Source organism: Canis lupus, chromosome 35, assembly GCF_011100685.1.
Source record: "Canis lupus familiaris isolate Mischka breed German Shepherd chromosome 35, alternate assembly UU_Cfam_GSD_1.0, whole genome shotgun sequence".
Lineage (NCBI taxonomy): Eukaryota > Metazoa > Chordata > Mammalia > Carnivora > Canidae > Canis > Canis lupus.
This window is the reverse complement of record NC_049256.1, coordinates 12,458,368-12,475,731: the sequence shown is the minus strand read 5'-3', so window position 1 is coordinate 12,475,731 and position 17,364 is coordinate 12,458,368. Positions and strand designations below refer to the sequence as shown.

The following is a 17,364-nucleotide window of genomic DNA, read 5'->3' as shown; positions in this document are numbered from 1 at the left end:
CAGACGTCTCACCATATCCCACAACTATTTTATGGATGTCATGGCTGTGCCACAGGACAGACACAGAGACATGGGAACAGGGCTCTCCTCCCAAGGCAAGGTATACCAGTCCCTCTGGGAAAAAGTGACTATCCCGACACAAAAGGAGGCCTTTGAACAGGACTTAATGTATCCTGGAGGCTACGAACCAACCAGAAGGGAAATGTCCTTCCTGGGGCAGCAGCAACCTGCTGCAGACCTATGGAAGTGGGCCAGAAGTGAATGGCAACGTAAGCCTCTACAGTCCACTGCTCAGGCAGAAATCAGCAGCAGCACAGAGAAGCAGCCCATTTCTGGCAGAGTCAGATGGAGGAAGCGGCTGCCGCACTCTCCAGTCTCAGCAGGACACATCTAAGTCCTGGCGCAGCCAGCACAGCAGAAACCAGAACTCACTGAACCCAAGGTGGAGCTGAGGCCTCGTCCAGAGTTAAGAAAAGGCAAAGGGAATGAGCCTGAGGACTGTATGAAGTGCACACAGGGTAGCACAGGGGAAGAGCTGCACGTAGCTAGAGGATCCTCTCAAGTGGCTAATCTCTAGTAGGTTGGGGAGATTTGTGTCCTAACAATTTGTATCCACGAAGAAAGTGTAATTTTATTTTGTAGCCGTAGGCAGGGAACATCAAGGACCTATGGATTATATTTTCACTTTTTTAATGACAATTCTCACTGTCAAATTTGTGTGCCTACCTCCTTCCCTTCTTAGATAGGGAGCTCTTTTAAAGCAGAAACTATGTCCCCTAGAAGATAAATTTCCCCATGAGTTTCTGTGCCCTTTGCTGTTTTTTACAAGTTGTTCTATTTCCCACCGAACCTTGCAGAGCGAGTCATCACAGAGAAGTACAAAAACAATGTGTTCAATGAGTAAGTGAACTGATCTTTACCTTCCAGGTGAAGTGTGATCAGTGCTGAAAATAATCCTACAGGGGAGATTACACTACTGTCACATTCATTGTAAGAATAAAGTGCATATACAATTAGGTCCTTAAACAAAACAAAATCAACTTACTAGTAATCATTGCTCCAGTTACGGAAGCCAGAAATCCGATGCTGACTGCAATGAGCGAGATTACTCTCCCCTGCCTATGCCTCTGCAGCATGACAAACATCAACACGCCCGCAGCACCATGGACAAACAGAGAGGAGAAGAGAGCCCACAGAAAGATCCAGTACCACATCTCTGAAAGGAAAAGCAGAGTGTTAATAGTTCTGTCGAAAACATCCTAGAAAATTCGGTTTAGCAAATAGTGCACACCCACGGTTTGGAGGAAGGGTAAATTAAATACCAAATATAAAAAATGCCCAGTACAGTGCCTCACATGTAGTAACACTAAATAAACGTTAATGACAATCATCATCACTAACGCTCAATGAGGAAGGAGTTCCAGGACGTCAGAACATTAAGGCTACACTCTAATATGCTCTAAGTGTCTCCGTCATATAGCTGTAATCACATTAATGTGTATAACATACCCCTAATAGATTTGTAAATCTCTTGGAATAAAGTTAATTAATTGCTGTTTGACATATGATTTTCTATTTTCTCAATTTTACATACTAAAGTATCACTCAGAATTTTTCTTTTTATTCTTTGCCTCAGGTCATTTTAATAGTCCTTACCCAGACCTTTGCAAGCTCCATTGTTCTTTCTTCGATGTGTCCATAATTACTGTTCATTTTCGTGTAGGTTATGATTGATGAGCCCACCTTCCATTCTGTCTCCCTAGCACTCATTCCCTTCCTGCACCCACCTCATCAACTCGTACAGCTCCTGCAGGCTTTGCTGCATCCTTGCATTGACTCCATCTCCCTGCCCAAGCCTATGGTGAGGTACATCAGGGGAGGCAACTGATCCAACTACGCCCATCACTCCCTTTCCCTGGGAATTCTGGATTGGGACCAAGGAACCTCAGTCTTTGAGTAGCTGAAGGATTGGTGAAGAGCCATATCATCATCACATGATGGGAGCCATGGAACAGGATGAAAGAAAAATGGATCCATCAAAGACAAGAGACAACCAAATCCTTTATTCCAGTGATTCCTGCCATAGGACTATCCTTAGTTCCAACGTAACATTCCAGTTTCCTCGCAATAAAATTCCTTTTTATTTAAACTAGTTCAGGTAAGTCTTCTGTTACTTATGGCTCTAAGAGCTGACTCCAAAATGTTTGGATGTCACCTTGAGGATCGTCCTTGGTATGCAAACATTCTATAATACAAAATATCTTTTATCCATGCTAGCATTCTCTATCAAGTGTTAAAGAAAAGTCAATAAAACAGTCATGAAATAAAGAGGACAAAAATAGATAGATTAAAATGTATTTGTCCTAACATCACTAAAGTACAGATATATACTGTTGACAGGAATGTAAAATGGTGCAGCTGCTATGGAAAAGTACAGTAGTTCCCCCAAAAAAGTTTAAAAAAGAACTATCATACAATCCAGTAGTTCCATTTCTGGGTATATATCCAAAAGAAGCAAAAGCAGGATCACAGAGAGATATTTGCACATCCATGCTCACAGCAACATTATTCACCATAACCACCAAGAGGAAGCAGCTCAAGTGTCCACCAACGAATGAATGAATAAATAAACTGTGGACTGTACCTACTACAATGGAGTATTACTCAGCTTTAAGAAGGAAAGAAACCCTGGCACATGCCACAACAGGGCTGAACCTTGACTTTATACTGAGGTAAGCCAGCCACAAAAAGATAAATACTGTATGATTTCATTTACATGTGGTATCTACAGCAGTCAAATTCATAGAGAGAAAACAGACCAATGGTTGCCAGGGGCTTGGGGGAGAGAGAAATGAGAAGTTGCTGTTTAGTGGGTACAGAACTGCAGTTCTGCAAGACGAAAAAGATGTGATCTGTTATACAACAATGTGAATGTACTGAACACTACTGAACCATACACTTAAAATAGTTACGATGGTAAACTTTGTTTTTTAACTACACTTAAAAAATATAAACTGAATTTTCAAAGTATGGATATAAATTTCAAAGGTAATTATTTTACATCATGACCATAAATGAGGAACAAACAAAAGACTTGTGAAGTGGGCCGCCTGGGTGGCTCAGTCAGGTAGATGCCCAACTCTTGATTTCAGCTCAGGTCATGATCTCAGGGTTCTGGGATTAGGGCTGGCTCCATGCTCAGTGGGGAGTCTGCCTGTCCTTGTCCCTCTGCTCCTCGCCCCTCTCCCCTGTGTGCGCTCTCTCAAATAAATAAACTCTTTTTAAAAAAACTCACAGAGGAAGGAAAGAAGGAGTGGATATAAAAAAGGTAAATACCAGGAGTCTTTGTGGCAATGGAGCTATTCTATAGTTTGACTGTAGTGGTGGATACACATATGAGTGACAAAACCATAGAGAAATAAATACACACACATAATAAATACACACACACATACACAAGTAATATTAGCGAACTCTGAGTAAGGTTGGTGGGTCAATGTCACTATCATGGTTTTGATATTACACTGTGGTTCCCAAGATGCTCCCAATGCATAAACTGGGTAGAAGGTACATGGGTTCTCTCCACATTATTTGTTAACAAAAGGCATGTGACTCTTAATCATCTCAAAGTAAAAAGTTTAATTTTTTTTTAAAAAGAATGATATACAGAAAACAGATGTAAAAAATAAAAGCCTTTTCACCCTGCCAAATTCTTAAGAATTAACACTTAGAATGGACTCAGTTAATGTGAAAACACTGGAAGGAAGAGACATCGGATATATTTTCCAGTATTTGCTGAAGTACCATGCATGCTTCCAATGGCATGAGAGAAAGACACTGGTCATTAAGGAAAAGTAGACGAAGCTTGCATCTTACGGTTTTTCTCTTCTAGCTTTCAGGAGAGTAGTGTTTTCATGCTGTCACTCCCAAACAAATAGCTTCAATTTATAATAAATGCATGAAAGAAAAGGCTTATTAACGTGCTCAGAAGATGTGTCTATTTTAAAAGATAAAATTTTTCGAAGTGATCCTTAAAAAGTAGGAGTATAAGGGAATAATAACATGGGGGCATTTTCGTCAAGGGAGCTCTGAGACCAAAAAGGCTCTATAGCAATAGGCACATACTCATAAGCAGCCAGTCATCTGCCTTGTGTCCCAAGCCCACTTTTGACAGCTTACCAGATTTGCCCCACAAAGCACTTTTCTTTGCTGTCCTTGAAATACAAAAAGAGTGAAAAAATTCTTGACTCCATCTAAGACGAGTGAGAGACTGTAAGTAATGGTGTCTGCCTAGAGACTCCACAGTTACTGGCCTCAACAATAAATCTGCCTGATCATTTGAAAATGTAAAATTTTATGTTTAATGTTTTATAAAGCCCCAAGATATCAAAGAATCAAACAACTAAAATAGAACCTCAAATGGTCCTCTAATAACTAGGCCAGGTTATCCCTTAAGCAGACTGAGCATGAACTACCTAAACTCAAATCTATTTTCATGTTTCTAGCTTTTTAAAACAATCTTATTTATTTATCTTGGAAAAAATTGAACTCTGCTAAGAATATCTGTAACTAACAGGTTTCATGTTATCACTATGGTTGTGAATTACCTGATAGATGCACACAACCTGGTCCGTGGACAGGGCCTCTGGAGATCTTGTTCTATTCTGCATAAGCAAGTCTGTCTAAAGCCCTGCTCGCTACTGGCAAACACAGGAAACCTACCGGGTTAGTTCAGGTGAAGAGAACTGCAGGATCCCAAGAGCAGAGCAAGAACAGATGTCCAAGAGCCCTGGAGGAAGGGCAGGTGCTAAGAGGACTGGCGTGGGATACCACCACTTTTCCTTAAACTGTCTAGGCCATCCAGCTAACGTGGACATCCACAGGCCCAGTGCTCCCGGTCTACCCACATCCCACCTAATCCAAGCTTCCAGCAATTGAGCAACAGTGAAAGGAGGATAGGCCAGAGGGAGACTTTGCTAATGCTAAGCAAGATGCGAAACAAAATTTTAAAAATACAGTGCACAAAATAGAACACTATGAAGTCTGCCATCCATACAATCACCTTCATTCATGAAAGGAAATATTCCTTCTTCCTGGGCACACCTTATAAAGTCCTCTCATTATTTTTCTCTGTTAAAATCTGTCCAATAATCTTCATCCTAAACGAATTTTGCCTGGATTGTTACACTGGAGAGCTGTGATGTGTCTCGGCCTCCAAACAATACTAGAAATAGCCCTGCTCCCAATCTGTATCTCTCATCAGCCCCCGTTGCCAAGTAGCTCAAAAATTATCTTCTGTACTTTTGTTTTTAATCCTTGGACAAAATTATTTATGAGAAATGATTTTCTCTAGATGTCTAAAATATATTAACTGAGTAAAAACAAGTCAAAGAATGGTACATACCGTATGATCCTATTTGCTTAAAAATACGTTTGCATATGTACAGAAAATGCACAAATGGAAAGCTTGCCAATGGCTATCTCTTAAAGATAGGAGATGTATGATATTATTTTATACTTTCTTCATTTTTTATTTTTTAAGCACCTGCCTGAAAAATACTTTTTAAATTTTGCCACATACTATCTTTAAAAAATAATTTTTCATTCTAAAATTCATCAAAGAAGATCTCTACTAGGCCAAAGGCTCTCAACCCGGGCTGCTCACGAGAATTTCCCATTGAACAACTAAAGCAATCTCCAGAGGTAAGACCTAAACAACAACATTTTCATCAACTCTACCAAATAATAACACGCAAGAGAAATAGAAATCACTACTCTAGGCTACAGTTACGTCAGAGATACTTATTAAAAAATCCAAAGTCATAAAAACAAAACCATCTCATTAGACAAACACAAAATTTTTTTAATCCCAGAGAATAGGGCAGCCCGGGTGGCTCAGCGGTTTAGCGCCGCCTTCAGCCCAGGGTGTGATCCTGGAGACCCAGGATGGAGTCCCACATCGGGCTCCCTGCATGGAGCCTGCTTCTCCCTCTGCCTGTGCCTCTGCCTCTCTCTCTCTCTCTCTCTCTCTCTGTGTCTCTCATGAATAAATAAATAAAATCTTTAAAAAAATTTTTTAAATTAAAAAAAATCCCAGAGAATATCTCACTCTTCTAATAAAATCATTAAAGATACTGAACCATTACTGTGTGCTCAATATACTCTGAGCCTCAAGCTGAAAATACCATGCCAGTATGACCATACTTTGAAGCTGTATTATTTCTACCTTCTTTATAGAAATGGTCCACATTATATGTTTAAATAGTCTATGTTCACACTAAGTTATCTCAAGCTCTGTTCTCATTCCAGCAGACCTAAGGTATGGAAGTCACTTCCCTTAGTTTCCAATCTCAGTGGTTTCTCAATTTGGGGATGTGTCCCACATAGGTGGCTTACTAGACTCTCAGGGAGATGATGCATTTATAATTTGAAAAAAGTCCCCTAGATCAGAGGTCAGCAAAGTAGGGTCCATGAGCTAAATAAACCTGGCCTACCACCTATTATGTATAGCCTGTGAGCTAAGAACAGTGTCTATATTTTGAAGTGGTTGAAAATCAAAAGAACAGTATTTCACAACACATCAAAATTACACAGATTTTGAATTTCAGTGTCCATAAAATTTTACTGAAACACAGTCAGACTCATATATAGTGTCAATGGCTACTTTCAAGCTATGAAAGTGAAGCTGAGTAGTTATAACAGAGATCATATGGCCTGCAAAGCTGAAAATATTTACTGTAGAACTTTAATTAATTTAATACAGTACTTTCATATGTTAGCAAGGGCTAACATTGTGAGTGTTTAGTTAATGGTACTTTGATGGCATTTATTCTAATATGCCAGGTTCTTCAGAGCATAGTATATAGCTGATGTTATGGGGAACAGAAGCCTGAACAAGAAGAATAATATCAAGAAAGGTCCCAAAAGAATTCACTGTCACCTAGTAATTTTTAAAAATTATTTTAATTTAACCAATTGATAAGCATATTGGAGGTAGAAGAGGGTAAAGGAAATAGGAAATGGGCAGCTGAAGGCTCAGCACTGCCTTCAGCCCAGGGCGTGATCCTGGAGACCCAGGATCACGTCCCCCATCAGGCTCCCTGCATGGAGCCTGCTTCTCCCTCTGCCTGTGTCTCTGCCTCTGTGTGTGTGCCTGTCTCTAATGAATAAATAAATCTTAAAAAAAAAAAAAAAAAAGAAAGAAAATAGGAGAAACAATCCACTGTCAAGAAACAAAGCAATCAACAGAACCAAACTCAAAAATGACTCAGATTTCACAACAACCAGATAAGGACTTTAAAATTACTATAATTTACATGTTAAAGGCTATCATGGAAAAGGTGGAAAACTGACATGAACAGATGCGGAATTTTAACAGAAAAATGGAAATTCCAAGTAAAAGCCCAATGGAAATACCAGAATTTTTTTTTTAAATCAATAATAAAAATCGTAATATCTGAGATGAAAAATTCCTGTCAGGTCTTGCCAACAGACCTGACACAGTTAAGCAAAGAATCAACAAACTTACAGATGGGCCAAAAAAAATTATTCAAACTAAAATATGAGAGAAAAAAGAATAGGACAAAAGGAGGAGGATACATTAAAAAATGAGTTCATCCATCCAAGAGCTAGGGAACAATTTCAAATGGTTTAACTTACTTGTAATTGGAGTCCCAGAGGAGAATAAAAAGAGAACGGAGAAGAAAAATATTTGAAGGGATAGTGGCCGAAAATTTTCTAAAAATAATGAAAGATACCAAACCACAAATCTAAGACTCCCAGAGAATCTCAAGCAAGATAAAGACTTCCCAAAATAACCGAAACACAATAAAATAAAAATAAGCCACATACAGATACCAAAATATATCATAGTGAAATGACTAAAACTCCAAGATAAAGGGAAAATATTGAAAGGGGAGAGAATACTTTACATATATAGAAACAGATAAAAAGATACAGCAAACTTCTTTTCAGAAACTACCAAATCAGAAGACAATAGTGACTTTTTTTTTTTTTTAAAGACTTAAAGGGGAAAAAAACCCTATAAAGCCAAAAATCTATATTCAGGAGAAATAGCTTTTAAAACTGAAGGTGAAATGAAGATTTTTTTTCAGAAGGAAAAAAAGCTGGGAGAATTCATTGCCAGCAGACCTACAAGACATACTAAAGGAAACTCTTCAGACAGAGGGAATATGATAGTAAATAGAACCTTAACTCTACACAAAGAAATGAACAAAAATAAAGTTAAAATAAAGGTAAATGTAAAGAACAATTTTTTATTTTTAGTCATTCTTACTATATTAACCAGATTTAAAAATGAGTTGCTGTATTTATCCACTTGAAACCTCATTTAACATAGAAGTTGAAACTATAGTAAATATTTAATAGCTGTCTGCTTCTGCTTCTGAAAGAGAGCAAAAACCAAAAACACTAGTTTTTAAATTTAATAGTGATACTTAAAAGGGCTGCCGTAATACATCGCCTTTCTCAAAGCTTATGGCAACACTTATTACCCACTTATACTAAATTACCCTTTTGCCAGCTAATTATATAATTTCAAACTGTAAATTACAGTACTTATCATTGAGTAGTAAAAGAAATTTCTTTTTAAAAGCAAGTTTTTTAAATTTAAAACAATCAGAATATTACTGCTTTAAAGAAATCAGGTGAAGGCCATTTTAAATAGTTCAGACTTCTATAGTCAAGCCATAGTACTGTCTTCCTAAAAGATGTCAATTTGTTCTTCCTCATAATTGATCCACTACTCAGTTATAAAAGTATAAGAATTAAATGTCAAAATCTGAATCTATTATGAAATTATAACATAGCCTTATACAATGGTTTCAATTGTTATTACTTATATGCCTTCAAGTATCTTAAATTATACATGCCATACTAAAAAAGTCAGTAACAACATGTTTGTTTGAATCAGTCACTGATCTAAAGAAAATTTCTCAGCAATTGATAAAATGTTTTACAATCTCATGATACAGTATTTTCAAGGGATACTGAACAGTGAAAAATGTGAACTTTTTACATCACTGAGCATTAACTTATGATGAAATTCTCAATGTAACAAATTCTTAAATCTAAAGAAAGGACCGAGTGAATGACAGACCAGAAAATAAAAGCACAACTGAGAAAATCCAACAAGTGATGCACCACAGCTTGGATATCACTGACAGTAACCCTGTGGAAGCAGTTATGCCACACACAGATAAGCAAAACAAAGTAAAACAAAGACATAATTCCAGACCTGGAAGGGATCTGCAGACACTGAATCCAGAGTTTCCTAAACAAGTCCTAAGAAGGCTTAATCCTAAGAGCTATTAAATGGTGCTCAGAGAACAAAGATTTTCTAGGTCCTAAGCCTCACACTTCCGAATCAGCCTATTAAAAGTCTGAGGAAGCCCCACTTGAAAAGAAAGTCTCTTATTTTTAAAGATTAAAGAAACAAGTTTATATGCAAATTGATAAGTGCTTTTCTTAACTCATAGTTAACTAAACTTTTCCCTCTGAACTTTCTAATTTCTAAATCAGCTTTCCCTTAACATCAACATGAGAGCTGCTGGCATCAGACTGCATTACACACAAGAAACCAGAGCGTGGGAAACATGGTTTGTCTAACATGCAAAAACCAAGTAGTTGTAGTCAAGTATGAAACTCAGCTTCTTGACCCATAAATTTAAGGGTCCTATTGCTTCTTTAGGCTCTCCATTTGCATACAAAAAACTAATAGAACGCAAATTATTCTGAAGGGAAAAATTCCAGTAACTGCACAGTATCTAAGTGTTTACATAAATATTGTTAATGTCACATTCTCCCGCATACTTCAGGTCTAATATACCTAAGCCATCTTTTTTTTTTTTTTTAAGCCATCTTGAATTTTCAAAATACAACCATTTAATAGGAATTTTTCTTCATAGCTAATAGTTCATATAAAGAACAAATTAAAATATTTAAAATATTAATAATAATATTAATAATACATGTTAAAAGACAGTCACTGTTTTAAAACTGGGTATGAGCATCCTCTGGGAAGTAAATGAATTGTTTATACTGAAAATTTTGTAAGTCCTGAGTTATACCAAATTCTCCATTTTAATTTGCTTAATATATCACAACAGCTATGAATTGATCACAGAAAACTTAATTTTTAAAAATCAGGTGTTCCCAATTCTTGACCTCTCAATAACAGAATCACCCAGAAGAGCTAGGTAAAGATGCAGCTTCATAGGCTCTGCTTTCAAAAATCCTAATTCCATAAATATGGACTGGGACCCTGGATCTGCACCTTTAACCAAACTCAGGTGATTCTGATATGCAGCAAAGTTCAGAAACTATGTTGCATTAAAGTAAATGGGAGAGGGGAGGAATTTTATCACGAAAATCCAGTTTCACAACACTGACAAAAACATCTTAACTAGACACTGATTTTTGAGAGTAGTATACAGGTATCCCCTGCTTTTCAAAAGCTTCTACTGTACCACTTCACTCTTACAAAAAAGACCTCCTGGATTATACCCCGAGATTTATAAGAACACATGCAACTGGACCCAGGTAAAAGTTTGGTTCTTCACATTTGTATGAAGGTTGATGAAAAATCTCCTTTTCAAGCTTAATTTATTTAGCTAAGGTTACTGAAATTTGATAGTCTAATGAGACATTTTTCAAGTGTTTCCACTGCCACTGTTTATTCTATGATTAACTTTTATTGCTAAAATATTTAGCCATTAAAAACACAATTAGCCTATCATACCTGATATAATCACATACATTTAATAAAGCGTTAAGTAACGTGGCCACTTCAATTATAGGAGAAGAGATGCATGCAAAATGCTTTGCACAGGATCTTGCACGTAGTAAATATTCAAGGAACATAATCATTTTAGAACTTTGGTATTTCTTAGAATTTCTCATCTGATACTATGGTAAATTCAACATGCTATACACTCTCAGGGCTCTCTTCTTACCTCTGACATGCTTTTTAAAGTATAGTTTAAATATAATGTTACATTAGTTTCAGGTACACAACATAGTGATTGGGCAAGTCTATACATTGTGCTAATACAAGTATAGCTATCGTCTGTCCCCATACAACACTATTACAATACCATTCTAATTCCATATTCTATACCTTTTATGGGGGTGACTTATTCATTCCATAACCAGACGCCTGTTTCTCCCCCTCCCCTTTATCTATCTTGTCCATCCCTCCATCTCCCTCTCCGGCAACCATCAGATTGTTCCCTGTACTTATCGGTCTGTTTCTGCTTGTTGGTTGGTTTGTTTTGGTTTTAGATTCCACATATAAGTAAAACCATAGGTATTTGTCTTTCTCTGACTTAATGGACTTATTTCACTCAGCATAATATCCTCTAGGTCCATCCATATTGTTGCAAATGGCAAGATCTTATTCTTTTTTTTATAGCTAATAATCACATTGCACATATACACCAGGTCTTCTCTATCCATTCATCGATCAATAAACACTTGGGTAACTTCCATATCTTGGCTATTGTAAATAAACTGCAATAACAATAGGGCTGCATGTATCTTTTGGACTAGTGCTTTCATTTTCTTTGGGTAAATACCAGTAGTAGAATCACTAGATCTTACGGTATTTCCATTTTTAAGTTTTTAAGGACCCTCCATACTGTTTTCCACAGTGGCTGTACCAGTTTGCATTCCTACCAACAGTGCATGAGAGTTCTTTTTTATTAACATCCTCACCAACACTTGTTATTTATTGTCGTTTTGATTCTAGCCAGTCTAACAGATATAGGTGCTTAGTCATTGTAGTTTTGATTTGCATTTCCATGATGATGAGTGACATTGAGTATTTTTCATGTGTCTGTTGGCCATCTGTAGATCTTCCTTGGAAAAATGTCTATTTAGGTCGTCCTCTGACCATTTTTTAATTGGATTATTCATTTTTTGGTGTTAATTATGTTCCTTAGATATTTTGGATATTAATCCTTTATCAGATATATCATTTGCAAGTATCTTCTCCCATTCAATAGGTTCCCTTTTCATTTTGTTGATGGGCTTCCTTCGCTGCACAGAAGCTTTTATTTTAGTATAGTCCCAATAGTGTAATTTTGCTTTTGTTTCCCTTGCGCGAGACAAATCTAGAAAAAAATGTTGCCATGGCCAATGTCAAAATGATTACTGCCCCTGTTTTCTCCAGGACCTTCGTAATTTACATCTAACTATTCTTAATCTCAATTTCCTTTCCTGGTTTCACTGCCTCCTCCCTATCCCTGACTCGCCCTTCCTCTTCTGTTTAGGCTTCCTTTTTACAAGACAAATATCTCTAGTTATTTTGACTCTCCATAAGTTATCTTACTTTTCTGGTCCTTCCTTTCATCAAAAAAAAGCAAAGATAATTTACATTACGTCTATTAAAGAGTCAGAATTACAGCTTACACTGTCCTAAGACTTACCCAGAAATTGCTTTAGGTTTAAGAAATGTCATCTAGACCTCACACTTGCTATTGCCAGAGGATATGGATACATGATTCAAAGATAATGAGATGGAGATTAAGACAGTAAGAACCTGCAGATGACAACTCTGGTTTTTGAAAAATTACAGTAACTTCATTTTCAGTAAGCTTCATTCTCAGTAAGATATACAGGTAAAACTTCCAAAAAGTGAACTCCTATAAACTATAATAGTACATACCAGCATTAGTTAATTGACTGTACCACAAAAGAGTAAAGAATTTTTCACCTATATTTCAGAAAAACCTCCTATAATTAATTGAGCATTTACAAGGAGGAACTTAATCCACAAGGGAGCTGGGGTGCAGGGTATCCCAGAAAGCTGCACACTTTCTTGAAAGCATACTGAAGGAAGGTGCTGGCTATATACCAGTGTGAGTGTGAACAATCCCAACTACACGCAGTGGATACACACTTCCCTCCACCTTTCTCTTTTTTTTTTTTTCCCGACAATCAATACTAACACTAAATAGCTTAGCAACTATAAAATCTAGAAGGGAACTATAATAGTGTGCATGTATAACATAAAAATAAGCACATATATATTTTATGCACACAAAAAGACATCTGACCTTCATTCAAGTTTGAATTCCCAGCTTCTCAATGTCTGTACCAATAGAAGAGGAGAGCACCTGCTCCACATTTGCAACTGACATGGAGAAAGGAGATGAGCCTGAGGCCAGCCTGTGCCTTTTTTCCCAGGGACCAATTATTCTTTTCCCAGTACCAGCCTGACTCTGTGTTTACCCATGGGTTTAGGGATCCTGCATTTTTCTAAGTAAAAAATTTTTCTCTAAACTCTTAGCAACCAAATTTGGGTCAGAACACAAAATTGGGAGCCAAAGTAGTTGACGAAAATAAAAGTAAAGCAAAGGAATATATTTCACTGTAGATTATTTAAGTTAAATTACTCATAAAACTGAAAGAATACGTGCATATGGACTGTAATTTTAGATTAGGGGAGTGGGATTCAGAACATATATAGAGAAAGAAAAACTGTTTCACAAAGAAAGGAAAGAATTTATCTCTAGTAAGCTGAAGAAGCATATAATAACCTATACACTATTAACAATTTTAGAATCCTGTGAATTATGCACTTTGGAAAGTGATGGGTACAGAAGAGAACTCTAGCAATGGTGATTTAAGGAGGAGATGGGATCACCAGGAAAATCTGTTCTATATGGAATCCCTATACTAGTGTCTTCAGAAAGGAGAAAAAAATAAACAGCAGACCAAACTTGGTAGAATTTCTAAAACTACACATATAATAAATATAGATCACTAACTTTTACACAGGCAATGGCAACTTAAAATTTGGGGAAAGTATTATTATTCAATAATGTCTTGCATTTTCCAGTACTTTTATTTACTGGACAAAAACTAGCTCCATTCACATGTTCTGAGGCTTTTGGGGGCAAATAATACCAGGCTATTCTTAAGTATCTAAAGATTTATCACCAAACATGCCCGAGTTAAGAATCCATGTGGAATAAAATGAAAGGCACAGAACTAAGAGTCACTGAACATCATCTCTAGGCCTGCCCTCTGTCACTGCATAACGGATCCGGGCCATGTCACTTCAATGATGTGATACATCAGATTTCTAAAATGAAGTAGTCAAACTACATAACTTCTAGCTCTAAAGCTTGTTCTAGTTTCTAGTTCTTATTTTTTAATTTTTTAAAAAATGTATTTCCATCAAAGTAATACATACACAACACTGTTTCCTAAAGGTCAGTGTCTAAGGGGGAAAAAGTCAATATAAAAATTTTCCCGCTTCACCTTTTTTTAGGATAAAATACAAAGAGAAGAGTAAATGACATCTGTTATTTCTGTTAGTAGAAGGGAAAAAAAATAGAAATGAGAATACCTTCTCCTTTTGTTTTTTGTTTGTTTGTTTTTTTTTTAATTAACCAAAGGTTCTATTAACCAGATTTCTGCAAATCCTTCACATAATCATTTCATAAATCCAAATCAGCCTGGTTCTAAACTATGGTCTTTTCTGTATTATCTGTTTCATTTCCAAGTTTATCATGATAACAAACATACCTTCTGAGTTAATGTGTTATCATGATCTGAAAAAAGGTAGTAATTTTTCACTTATTAGCTATCAGAGCTAAGCAAGTTACTCTTAGCTTCAATGTCTGAATCCATAAACAATAATCTCAAGATTATTGAAAAGATTAAATAAAATACATGAAAGCATGATAACTAGCACAGAAAAGTGCATTTAATAAGCATTTATGTAGCTTAACGGTGTATCACCTATCTATAAAAAATTGCTTAAGTAACTCATTCCTAGTTAACAGCATTTTCACTCCAATAGATGTACCTTGAAACAAATGCAACTAGAATTTTTAACTAGTGCAACTGTTAAGAATTATTTTAGAAATGCAATTCAATAAACATGTATTCAGTATTTAGATGTGCTATGTAGAATAATGCTAACATTCCAAAATTCCGTGATTATGACAGTGACCCACCATCCAAAAGCTCACAGTCTAGAAGAGACCTATAAAAATAATGTCATTGAAAAATATAATAATAAAAGCACACATATGGAGCAGAGGTAGCAGAGTGAAGCAGTAACTCATTCTGCCTGAAGAAAGTAACGGAGAAAGAGTAGTTTTGCGGGCAAAGCCAAGGTGGAAAGCCTCGCTTGGCCATTTACTAGCAATATGATTTGGGGCAACATCCTTTGCCTTTCTGGGGTTCTCTGCAATTCTACTTTGGAAAGTTATTCTTCAGATTAGAAATAATATCTGTAAAGTAACTGATACATAGCAGGAACTAAGTGGCGGTAGTCTTGTTTTAGGTGTTTTTAATAGCCCAAACTCTAAATGGCTCTGTGGGGAGCATCTCTTGACTAATGACCAAGCCACATGTGGGATCACTAAGGTCACCAGCATGAGTGAGAAGGCCACAGTGAACCACATCACATCACAATGTGACCATATCCAGAATCCACTTTTTTAGAAGTGAAGTGGTCCCATCATGTGGTACACTCACCTGCTGGTGAAGTGTATTTTTAATTTACATCTTCCTCCATTTCTACCCTGACAAGCAGAATTTTGTATATTCAGGCTCGTTACTTCCTAGAAGAGGTCCTCATGCCCCACCTGAGGAACTCGTTTTGGATGTTTAGCATAACCTTTACGAAATGGCAAAGTCTAATGAGCAGCTGACAATTATTAAAATTGTATTAGAGATAATGAGAGCTAACCCTGGGTTGAAACTACTATTATCAGCCTACTGGTTGACCCATGGAACTAGAAGGCACTATAATGACTGGAATCCTAAAGTAAACATTTAAAAAATATTGCTAAATCTAGCCAAGTGGTAAGTTACATTTTACGCTACTCTATGGCTCCCCAAACTAATTCTCTCTAAATAAATGATGAGCTAAACCAGTCCTTAACAAACACAAATATGTATTCTCACTTTTCACTTCACTCCTACAAACACTACTGATACAGCATTTGAACTACAAACCGTGGATAAAAAGGAGCAAAGCCAGAAAAGTAAGATAACGTAGGCTATCTCCAAATTCAATTGAATCATGAAATGGTCTTCAAGTCAATTTTTTTTTTTTTTTTTTTTTAGAAATAAGAACATGTTCCCGATCCTCAACCATCACATAAGGTCAGTGTGCTCCAAGTTAAATAACCACAGATTAAAAGTGAGGACACTACAAATCAATCCAGAATCTGTATTAATTGCATAGTTCCCATATTCAAGAAAATCAGTGTCTTTAAAGTCTTCCTGCGGTATAAAATCCCATAAAATTTTTCTCTACACGTATCTGAATTCCATTATCTTGCCAGGTTTTATAATAAATATGTAAATATGTGTTACTATTCTACATAGTATCATATATAAACATATACGATATACAGTATCTATATCATACACATACAGGTAGTTAACCTGTCAGGACAGGTTATATTCGTTAAAATACTCTTCACATTCTTAACCAGTTTGATATAATGCATTTCTTTTTTTTTTTTCGTGATATAATGCATTTCAAATGTCCTACCAAAATTGGCCTTACACGTTTTCAAGAATTAAATCCGGAGTATGTTTTTAAGTTCTTTCTCCGAGAAGCAGACACGGAGGAGTCACCAAATTGCAACCGAATCTTTCTTCTAACCACTACTCTCCAAATAAAGAGTGTTTTGTTGTTGTTGTTGTTTGTTTTGAATTCAGAACGCGGGGTATAAGGATGTCCACATCAACAAACCACCTGCAACCGAATCTAGAGTCGATAAAGAGGACTACTACTGCTCCCTTCCACAACTAAAATCGAGGTTAATTATTACGATGTAGTTAAGTCCAACTCCCCCTTGACAGCCTTGACAAACGCAGGGGGGAAAAGAAATCATCGAATGTCGGGGGCCAGAGGCAGACAGACAAAAGGAAAAGGAGGAGAGAGATGCAGGGTCAGAGCTGACACGCTCCGAGGCCACGAGACCCTGGGCCCGGCCCGGGACCCAGCGCGACCCACCTCCGCAGTCACCTGGAGCAACCACGGTTCACAGGTGCAGCTCGCCGGCCGGCGGGAAGCGGGGTGCGCGTCCGCGGGGGCGCCCGGGGCTCCGCAGCCACACGCAGCCACACGCCCCGGGGCCGCGGGCGGGCACCTGCGGGGTCGGGCCCCCCCGCACCCCCCCCCCCCGCGCCGGGGCCTCAATTACCCGTGAGGTTCCTGAGCACCGTCCCGTGGGCCCAGAGGCTCAGGACCTGCTGCACCGACAGGTTGATCATGGAGTGGTCGCCCCCCTCCGCCTTCATCCTCCCCGGGGGGCGCCCGCCGCCCTCTCCTCGGGCGCCGGGTGGCGGCGGCGGCTGCGAGGCTCCGGG

General features: G+C 37.6%; 1 protein-coding gene across 4 annotated transcripts in view; it reads right to left on the bottom strand.

The window, feature by feature from the left end:
* Positions 1 to 17,364, bottom strand: part of TMEM170B (transmembrane protein 170B) — a 43,378-nt gene extending 26,014 nt beyond the window's left edge. For all 4 annotated transcript variants that reach the window (XM_038584176.1, XM_038584177.1, XM_038584175.1 and 1 more), the window contains exons 1-2: positions 17,199 to 17,364; positions 1,046 to 1,216 (exon numbers count right to left, since the gene is read on the bottom strand). In XM_038584176.1, the coding sequence (XP_038440104.1) occupies positions 1,046 to 1,216; positions 17,199 to 17,295 (268 nt within the window). In that variant the 5' untranslated portion in view covers positions 17,296 to 17,364. The remainder of the gene's footprint in view (positions 1 to 1,045; positions 1,217 to 17,198) is intronic.